Source organism: Oratosquilla oratoria, chromosome 25, assembly GCF_046742065.1.
Source record: "Oratosquilla oratoria isolate Oo_2021 chromosome 25, ASM4674206v1, whole genome shotgun sequence".
In the NCBI taxonomy this organism is placed as follows: Eukaryota; Metazoa; Arthropoda; class Malacostraca; order Stomatopoda; family Squillidae; genus Oratosquilla; species Oratosquilla oratoria.
Genome location: NC_134801.1, coordinates 837,501 through 849,578, shown reverse-complemented (window position 1 = coordinate 849,578; position 12,078 = coordinate 837,501). Strand labels below are relative to the sequence as shown.

The window sequence follows — 12,078 nt, the reverse complement described above, 5'->3', positions numbered from 1 at the left end:
AATAGACGAAAGATGGCGAGAATACTTGTTTGAATTACTAGGGACAACTGAGGAACCGCAAATTCAGGAATCAGGGGAAGAAGAAGCTATAAAAGAAAGTAGTATTAGCCGTGAAGAAATAAAACTGGCACTGAAAGAGATGAAAAAAGGAAAAAGCCCAGGCGTCGACGAATTACCAGCAGAGCTGCTATCTGCAGGTGATGATATGATTGACTGGATTCACAGACTATTCTTTCAAGTCTGGAAGGAAGGGAAAGTACCTGAGGAATGGGGGAAGGCAATAATCTGTCCCATATATAAAAAGGATGACAGCAGTGAATGTAAGAATTATCGCGGAATCTCCTTGCTCTCTCACACTGGAAAAGTATATGAGAGGATATTGGAAAGGAGACTAACTAAAAATCTCAATTGAGGATGTATTGGAAGAGTGCCAGTGCGGCTTCAGATCAAACAGAGGCGTGATAGATCTAATTTTCACAATAAAAATGATAATGGACAAGAGTTGGGAATGGGCAAAGGACTTGTACATAGTTTTTATTGATCTAGAGAAAGCCTTTGATACTGTCCCAAGAGTTAAACTCTGGGAGGCTCTGAGAGATCCAGTTTATAGAGTACCACCACCATTGATAAGAGCTATAATAAGTATGTACCAAAATTGCTCAAGTGCGGTTAGGTCTCAGGGATCCGAGAAATGGTTTAGTGTGGATTCAGGTGTGAGGCAAGGAGGGGTGCTATCCCCTATCCTGTTCATTATATACATGGACAGAATTGTAAAAAGAATAAACGTAGGGGAGGATGAAGCACTGACCTTGGCATATGCTGATGATGTGGCATTGGTCACAAGAACTGTCACGGAACTACAAGAAGTGCTTAACAAATGGAATTCTGAACTAGAAGATGCGGGCATGAAGATTAACAAGAGAAAGACTGAAGTAATGATGGTGAGCAGGCAAAGAGACGAAATAGAGGTGAGATTGGGAGATGCTGTATTGGAACTGGTAGACAACGAAAAATGCAGTATGGAATTTGAAATAAACAATCGAATAGCCAAGTTTTCACAAAATGTTGGGCTAATATACCCTCTATTTAAAGAAAAACACATATCTACCAGAGTTAAAATACTTATATATAAGAGTATACTGAGAGGAAATTACTGAGTATGAGTTACTGAGTTGGGCTAATGTACCCTCTATTTAAAGAAAACCACATATCTACCAGAGTTAGAATAATTATATATAAGAGTATACCGAGAGGAAGTTACTGAGTATATGGTTGTGAGTGCTGGGTGCTGACAACAAAATTAAAAAGTAAAGCACAGGCGGCTGAGATGAGAGTACTAAGGCTCATCAAAGGAGTGACACGTAGAGACAGGCTTAGGAATGATGACATAAGGGAAGAGTTGGACGTGGAACCGATACTACATTTTATCGAAAGAGCTCAGTTAAGATGGTATGGGCATGTCATGCGAATGGAGGAAAATAGGGGACCGTTGAAATACTACAAATGGAATCCAGCTGGTAAGAAATCCGTCGGAAGGCCAAGGAAGCGATGGAATGATGGAATACGTGAAGCAGTGGCTGCCCGAGGGGAGACGCTAGACCACGTTGAGGAGACGGAGTTGTTTGCAGACAGAGGAGAGTGGAGAGCATTCACGAGGCACCATGACTGACAGGGGAAACCCTGCCTGGTGTATGGTGAGGTGAGAAAATTTATATTTATTCTTATATTTATATTTATATTTATATCTATATTTATATTTATATTTATATTTATATTTATATTTATATTTATATTTATATTTATATTTATATTTATATTTATATTTATATCTATATTTATATTCATATTTATACTTATATTTATATTAATATTAATATTCATATTTATATTTATATTTATATTTATATTTATATTTATATTTATATTTATATTCATATTTATATTTATATTCATATCTATATTCATATTTATATTTATATCTATATATATATATTCATATTTATATTTATATCTACATATATATTTGTATTTGCATTTATATTTATATTTATATCTATATTTATATTTATATTCATACTTATATTTATATCAATATTAATATTCATATTTATATTTATATTCATATTTATGTTCACATTTTTATTCATATGTTTATCTTCTTGTTTGTATTCATATTTGAATATATATCTATACTTATACTTGTATTTATATCTATATTCATATTTACATTTATGTTTATACTTATATTTATATTTATATATTACATTTATATCTATGTTTATATCTATATTTATGTTTACATCTATATCTATATGTACATTTATATCTATATTTATATCTATATTCATATTCATATTTATATTTATATTTATATTTATATCTATATTTATATTTATATTTATATTTATATTCATATTTATATTTATATTTATATCTATATTTATATTTATATTATATTTATATTTATATTTATATATGTAAATATACATATGTTTGCATATATATATATATATATATATATATATATATATATATATATATATATATATTTGTGTGTGTGTGTGTGTGTGTGTGTGTGTGTGTGTGTGTGTGTGTGTGTGTGTGTGTGTGTGTGTGTGTGTGTGTGTGTGTGTGTGTGTTGATTTAAACTATGACAAATGTAACTGAAGGCGGAGAAAGTATACGAGTAAGACTTTCTCCGTCTTCAGGTATATTTATGTATATACATATATATATGTATATATATATATGTATATATATACAATATATATATATATATATATATATGTATATATTTGTGTATATATATATATATATATATATATATATATATACATATATATAAATATATCTTTTTTATCGTGGAGGCCAACATATAGAAATTGAAAAGCGGTGCAGCCAAGGACACGAACCTGAGCTCAGGTTCGAATCCTTCGCTCTACCACGTTTCAATTTCTGCATGTTGGCCTCCTGGACGATAATGGCTTAGAATTAAAATGTATTGTGGTTGACAAAAATGTATATCTGTTCCCTAGGATACACGCATATATACAGTATATGTATATATTCATATATATATATATATATATATATATATATATGTATATATATATATATATAGATATATATATGCATATATATGTATACATATATATATGTATATATATATATATATATATATATATATATATATATATAAATATATATAATCAGGTAGAGACGTATGTTTATATATAAGGACGTTTGGTCACATGACGTTACGTCACCCCGGCCTAGTAACACTTGGAGAATTTTTTACAATTTTATCAATAATAAGATAATCAAGTTTAAATAATTCTAAACTTAAATTAATATTATGGTCAAAGGTTTCCTTAATGTGACTGGATTCAATCATGTTTCTTTCTAATAAAGATCTACAAGAAATTATTACATTAGAATTAGCCCAGTCAATAGGATGGCTGTAGTCTCTTACATGAATAAAAAGGCCGCTGGAACTTTGCCCACTCCTTACACTATATTTGTGCTGATTTCTCCTAGTTTTTAAGTCTTTACCAGTTTGGCCAATATAAAAAAAATTACATTTAAGGCATGGAATAGAGTAAACACAACCCTCATTTACTTCAGGTGAATTTTTAATGAGCTTACTTTTTATAGTATTGTTATTTTTGAAAACCAAATTGATGTTGAATTGTTTGAGAATATTAGGCAGACCAACTAATTTCTCACTGTAAGGAAGAACCAAAAGGTTCTTTTTGTCAAATACTTTTCTTTCATGTGAGGTGTTATGGAAAGTTTTGTAAGACATTTTATGAGAAGTGTCTACTAAGTGTTTTGTATATTTTAATTCAGAAGCTATGCTATATATCTTCCTCAGCTCATCATCCAAAAATTCGGGGCTACATATCCTGTAAGCTCTAAGAAACATAGAACTAAAGACAGAAAGTTTTGTCTTCTGATGATGAGCCGAGTAAAAGTGGACATACTGGGTGGGGCAGAACCGATTGAGCAGTTTAGAGGAGTCAGTGCTCGGGGGGGAGGGGAGGGGAGGGGGTGCGGATGGTTTTATTCCGCTCCTCAGACATCCCCATTTCAGTAATCGACATGGTGTGGACGGGAGCACATCGTGGCTTTGCTGTGCGCGCATATTTTGAGAACAATAAATCTGTGATTGCAACGCAAAGAGCTTTTCGGCGACGGTTCAATATTCCACGCAACAATGCTGTTCCTCAGGCGAACATAATTCGGTCCTGGGTTAGGCAGTTGGAGGCAACTGGTAGCACACTAAGAAGAGATACACATGGCCGACGCAGGTCCATCAGAACACCAGAAAATGTCGAGAGGATGAGAGCAGCAATCATCCAGTCGCCAAGACGTTCTGCACGAAGGCATGCCGTGCTTTGGGAATCTCCTCACGCAGTTTGAGGAGGATTCTGCATATGGATTTTAATTTCAATGTTTTATCAGATGTTCATGCCTTTTCAGAATCTTTTTAACATTGCGATTAAACTCACTACTTACAGATTCAAGCGGGATTTTAGTAAGTTTTGTATATGTTTCACAAACTCCCAATAATGTTCCCATTTTTTCAATGCTCATCCTCCCAAAGTCAGAACTATAGTGAGGAGAATTAAAAACATTAGAAAGAAAATTAATATTTATGATAATGCTGTGGTGTTTAACTCAGTTTGCATATACATATATGTATATGTATATATATATATATATATGTATATATATATATATATGTATGTATGTATGTATATATAGATATATATTTATATATATACATATATATAAATTTATATACATATATATATATATATATAAATATATGTATATACATATATATATATTAATATCTATATCTATAAATATATACATATATATATATGTGTGTATATATATATATTATATGTGTATATACATATATATATACATATATATACATAAATATATATATATATACATATGTATATACATACATATATATATATATATATATATATATATATATATATATATATATATATATATATATAAATATTGCAGTATTTCACAAATGATACGTGAATATAATATGCAGAAAAAAACACTGGTAAATAAGAAACGTAGTCCGAACGTTGATGTCTTGAATGGACGAAAACGTTCGGACTACGTTTCTTGTTTACCAGTGGTTTTTCCTATATACATAGATATGTATATATATATATATATATATATATATATATATATATATATATATATATATATGTGTGTGTATATATATATATATATACATCCCTCCCTTTTTGCATTACCGAATCGTCCATACACAGTAATTTTCTTCTCATCCCTATCTCCTGCCTTCTCCTTTTCTTACTCAGCAGACACTACCTTCTTTCTCAACATCACTTTCACCCCATCCATCTCATCCTCGGTCATCCCCTCAAGTTTACTCCCTCCACCTCTTCCTTCCACACCTCTTTTACTAATCTTTTATCACTCATTCATTCCATGTGTCCAAACTATCTCAATAATCTTTCATCAGATCTACCTGCCATCTCTTTTCCACTGCGCTCTCCTCTTCACATCCTCATTTCTCACTCAAACCAACCTAGTAATCCATACCATGCTTTTCCGACATTTTATTTCAAACACATTTAAAATTTTCCTCTCTGCTTCTCTTAAATTTCAAGTCTCTGCCCCATACAATGTCATCAGCAGAATCATCCATTCATACAGTCTCTTCTTTGCAGCCATCCCCAGTTGCCTATTTCTTATAACACTTTTTAATTCACCAAGGCATTCACTTGCTTCTTTTAATCTACAATTTACCTCCACCTCCATTCCTCCCTTTCCTACTACATGCGACCCCAAATACCTAAAGCTATACATTTCCTCCAGCCTCTCTCCTTTTAGACTTACTTCCAAATCACTGCCTTCCTCTATCCCTGTACATTTCATCGCCTTGCAGTTTTCAAAAGAAAAATTATTGAGTCCTCATTAATAAAACAGTTTCCAAATCATAACACTTCTAAAGGTCAATGGTCACCAGATGCCATTACTAGTATGGCAGTTAATAAATTAATCTTCAGAGGACGAAACGTCCGACCTCACTTAGGGCAAGTGACCTGCGGCTTACTGAGTTCCCCACTGTAACTTCCTCCTCTGTATATAACCCCTTGTCTATATACCCTATAATTGTAACTGCTGAAGAGGACCACAGTTAGTGGTCGAAATATACGGTTTACACTATATCTCAGCTTATCTTTCTCCGAGAGTGGGTTTAAGTTTTATTTTATTCGTGTGTTACGACACCTACGTTACTTGATATATATATATATATATATATATATATATATATATATATATATATATAAATATATATATATATATATATATACATATATGTATATATATATATAAGCTCCAGCTCAGGGCAGCCAAGATCCCAGAAACTGAGTGGCAGAACATCACCAGTGACAGCTGGAAGGCAACCGCAAAGGTGTGGACATCTTCGAAGCAGAGAGAAGAGAGCATAGCTCCCTTTCCCGTAAAATACAATTAGGTAAACACACACACACACACACACACACACACACACACACACACACACATACACACACACACACACACACACACACACACACACACATATATATATATACATATATATATATACATATATATATATATATATATATGTGTGTGTGTGTGTGTGTGTGTGTGTGTGTGTGTGTGTGTGTGTGTGTGTGTGTGTGTGTGTGTGTGTGTGTGTGTGTGTGTGTGTGTGTGTGTGTGTGTGTGTATTCACCTTGGTCTTTAGATTTCGTGTTGGACTCGTGATCGACAGCTATTTCCCTCCCGGAAGAGAGCTCAGAGCTCGTAGGACCGATCTATGGGTAATGCTATGACCTTACACACACACACACACACAACTTCCCGCCCTCGAGAATCAGAGTAACGACCCGAAGCGCAGCGATACCGAAATAATTTCGGCCCTGGACAGGATTCGAACCAAGTACTACGGGCACCACCGTGCTAGCAGTCCAATAATCTATCAACCGCGCCACCGAGTCGTGCGCGTGTGTGTGTGTGTGTGTGTGTGTGTGTGTGTGTGTGTGTGTGTGTGTGTGTGTGTGTGTGTGTGTGTGTGTGTGTAGTATATGTATACATATATCAGTCATTCAAGGGTCAAAACTGGTCATCGCCCTTTGTCTGCCGTGGGGATGGGAGTCCTCAATCGAATAAAATCAGCTGCCTGAAGCCATAATAAAAATTTTACGTCCACCTTCGTAGTGAAAAGGTACTCGTAAATCGAGATAGCTTAACCTAACGACTGCTGAGAAACTGATAAAAAAAAAATCTCCTGGCGGTAGCTAAAATGAAATCTTTAAGTCGAATTCGTGAAAGAAGAAATAAATTTTATATTATGGTTATTAGTTACGTGACAGAAAAGTGACCCTGGATGTTACGTAGGCCCTTTTATTCCGATGGCTTTTCACGGATGTACAGTACTGTATGTAAAGTATCCTATCACCAGGTAATACTTGTACACCCGACGTATGGAATTGGTTATAAGAGGTCATGGTCTTGAACAAACTCTTGGAAAAGGTGTCCCTCAGCCGAGTTAATTAGCCTAGCGACAGAATAATGATACTTGAAAGTGATGACTCAGTCATATGTGCTGATGGAGACATTTATAATCTCCTGAAAAGTGAGAAAAAAAAATTCCCAGTTGGATAAGATCACTTGACGATAGCCAAAATAAAACACTGTATTTACTAAAGGCGCGGCACCCCCACGATACGTTAGATTTCGCTTTGTCAGTCTGTTCCCATGTTTAGCACTGCTTACTGTCACTTGTTGTGGGTCTAAACAACACTCACGGTGATATCGCTGCGTGATTTAGAGTCAAAAAGCCTTTAGACAAGAAAAGAACAATACATACCTTTACTGCACGGCATGACTGGTCAATAGAACAGCAACAGACGCAGCTGGAGGTTCACGAGTCGGATGATTCTCAGCTATTGACGTTTTCACTGCTACCTCCTGCTCCTCCACTATTTGTCTCGCAGCCTCCTCCACCTTACATTACATTCACGATGTTCATTCACATTCGTGTCACTAGTGCAGAAGATACAGAATGAATAGAGAATAATTTAACAGAATAATGAATAGTGAAGTAAATAAAATTATATGTATATACAAATATATATATACATATATGTATATTTATATATATAAATATATATACATATATATGTATAAATATATATATATATATATATATAAACATGTATGTATATATATATATATATATATATATATATACACATATATTATATATATATATATATATATATACACATATATGTATGTATGTATATATACATATACATGTATATATATATATATACAGTATATATATATATATATATATACAGTATATATATATATATATATATATACATATATATACATATATATATATATATATATATATATATATATATATATAAGTGAATAGATAAATGAATAGATAAACAAATTATTAAACAAATAAATAAATTAACATCCATATATTCACACAATATATGGAATCACATGAACAATCGTCACCTCAGACGTTGACAGGGTGACAGTTCTTCATGTGGGCTATCCTAGGGTGACAATTCTTCATATGGACCATCATGGGTTTACGATTCTTCGGTTGTATAAATTGATGACAATAAGCATAACCCTCATTCAACCTAACCTAATCTAACCTACCCTAATCTTTATTCCAATGTTGATATTTGGCGTACTGGGGTGACAATTCTTCAGATGAGATCTCATGAGGTGAGGTATATAAGAATGTACTGTATATATACATACATACATATATATATATATATATATATATATATATATATATATATATATATATATATATATGAGAGAGAATGTGGGTGGGGAAGGGCAAACGAAGATGTGTTAGGAAAAGAGTTTATTGCCCTAACGTTGCGACCAACTTGGTCTTCTTCTGATAATGGTCTCTGGCCGACTGTCCTTAAAAAGCAGGATGGTAAGTGTATTGGGAGAGGTCACGCAATTTTTGGGAGAGGTCACTGGAGGAAGAAGTTTCACCCAGAAACTTCTTCCTCCAGTGACCTCTCCCAAGTTGGTCGCAACGTTAGGGCAATAAACTCTTTTCCTAACACATCTTCGTTTGCCCTTCCCCACCCACATTCTCTCTCATTTGTCTGAAATAATCTTAAATATATATATATATTCAACCATATTAATTTTCACTGTAATTCCATGCCATCACGGTCGAGACTAAAGACCACGATGGAAATATATACGGAAACTGATTATATATATATATATATATATATATATATATATATATATATATATATATATATATATATATATATATATATATATATATATATATATATATATTTGGGAGAGGTCACTGGAGGAAGAAGTTTCTGGGTGAAACTTCTTCCTCCAGTGACCTCTCCCCAAAATTGCGTGACCTCTCCCAATACACTTACCATCCTGCTTTTTAAGGACTGACAGTCGGCCAGAGACCATTATCAGTTGCTTCATCTTCGTCTATAGCAGACCTAGTTACCCTTGGAATTTATAGTTCTTCTCACCCTGAAGAAGCCTCCGTGACAGGCGAAAAGAAATAATTTTTCGGTGTTTGGGTCAACAGCTTTTGTACTGTTACATTGTGTCATTATAACCATTGGCATTCAGTAGCGCCTTTTACTGCACCCTCTACCCATGATTTTTAAATCATGAATGATTATATTCACACTTTGAACTGTGAAGACAAAAAATTATTCTTCAAACTGAAGAATTTGAATCTTAAGATAGCCAAAGCTGTTAGCGCAGTTGACTTCAATCAAAATTGTCTACGTGAAAACCTGTGCCCTAGAAATATATATATATATATATTGCAGAAACCACAGGGAAATAAAATCGGAATACTGAACGTTTTCGTCTATTACGACATCCTCGGAGTACAAGAAAGAAAAAATAGAACACAATATTTATACAGAAGTAAGAAAACTGGGAGAGGTTATAGTCACATAAAACCTTCGAAATGTTAATGGTAATAATAATAAAAGTACATACACATTCATATACACATGGAAATAAGAAAGGTAATAGTAAAAAAATATATATATATTCAAAAGAGCAAAATCATGTGACCGAAAGGTCCATAGGACATTTGGTACAATTAGGAAACTTGGTACTGCTTAAATATCCTATGATTATAAGATTGTTTAACCAAAACACAAGATATTATCAAATTGTACAAAAAAACAACACAATATTGAACAGAAATAAGAAAACTGAAAAGGTTATAGCCAAATAAAACGTCCGGACGTAATACATACATACATACTCATATACATATAGAAATATTAATGGTAACAATAAATGGAATACATACACATTCAATTACACATAGAAATAATAAATAAAAATAAAAAAAGAACAAAACTATGTGGCCGAAAGGTCCACAGGACATTTGGTACAATTAGGAAATTTGGTACTGTTTTACTATCCTATTAATTATAAAATTGTCTAGTTTAAATAAACCTAAACTCAAGTTAATATTACTATCAAAATTGTTCTTTATGAAACAGGATTCAATGATGTTCCTATCTAAAGCTGAATTACAATCAACAATTTTCTTAACGTTGTCCCAGTCAATGTTGTGGTTTGTGTCCCTAACATGGACAAAAACTCCACTGGACATTTGGCCCGTCCTTATACTGTACCTGTGTTGTTTCATCCTAATATTTAATTCTTTACCTGTTTGGCCAATATAACAGGAGCTACAGTTTTTACAGGGAATACTATAAACACATCCTACATTATGACAAGGGGAATTTTTAATAAGGAGTTCTTTGATGGTACTGTTTTTGAAAATAACATTAATATATATACATTAATATATATACATTATTATTATATATATATATATATATATATATATACATAACGTAAGTGGAGTAGGAAGCACAGGAGTCTTAGTCCGAGGTTATTCCTGACTAGTTTCGCAAGTATACTTTTTCAAAACATACCTGCGAAACTAGTCAGAAATAAACTTGGAATAAGACTCCTGTGTTTCATACCCCACTTACGTTAACCTGTCAGAATATCTCAATATATATATATATATATATATATATATATATTTTTTTTTTCTTTTTTTCTTTTTTCTTGGAACCACGAGGAAATCATAGATCGGAATACTGAACGTTTTCGTCTATTTGAGACATTTTCAAAGTACATAGTATCACAACAAAGTACAGTTTAAATACAATAGTGTAGAGAACAGGAGAGGTCACTCAGCATAAATACATAAGGATTGTTTTACAAATAAACAAAAATAGAAATGATCAAAATAAAAATTAATAACAAGAATAAATGAATAAAATAGATGACAATTGACACAGGTGATAAAAGGTCACACATGATTTCTACGGCGGAGCTTTGGAACATGGTCCTACAATTTGATTGATGATAAAATGATCTTGTTTGGAAAGACCAGAGCCCTTTGGACAATTTGTATGAAACGCAACCAGTAGAACTGATAATGGGTCTCATTGGATTATTAGGCTTGTTTCTGTCTTGAGTCCACTCGTTGGGACTATTTCTACTTCCCACATTAGGAACAATGTAGATTTGATTAGTAAATTGAACGATCTTGATATTTCTGTTGATTTTAAGTTCGTTAGCTTTGACGTTAATTCGTTATTCACCCGTGTTCCTGTTTTTGACCTTTCCTTTCTAGAAGAAGAACTTAAACGTCATTCTTTGCCTCTTCCAGTTGATGTCATTATTAATCTCATTAAACTCTGTGTGGTTGATTCCAAATTCGTTTTCGATGGAAAATTCTATGTACAAAGATTTGGCATGGCTATGGGGAATCCCTTGTCTCCACTGTTGAGTAATTTGTATATGGAATTTTTTGAAAGGGAGTTGTTGTCTTGTATTCTTCCACGTAATGTTATTTGGTACAGGTATGTCGATGACATACTATGCATTTGGCCACTTGCTCATAACTTGGATAATTTTTTAGTTAGT

The 12,078-nt window shown here is 32.9% G+C and overlaps 1 protein-coding gene across 1 annotated transcript in view; it reads right to left on the bottom strand.

Moving 5' to 3' along the window:
- The window catches only part of LOC143038804 (uncharacterized), a 219,192-nt gene extending 211,177 nt beyond the window's left edge, over window positions 1-8,015 (bottom strand). Inside the window, exon 1 of the mRNA XM_076208347.1 lies at window positions 7,931-8,015. Within this exon, the coding sequence (XP_076064462.1) occupies window positions 7,931-7,946 (16 nt within the window). The 5' untranslated portion in view covers window positions 7,947-8,015. The remainder of the gene's footprint in view (window positions 1-7,930) is intronic.
- Window positions 8,016-12,078: the final 4,063 nt, after the last annotated feature.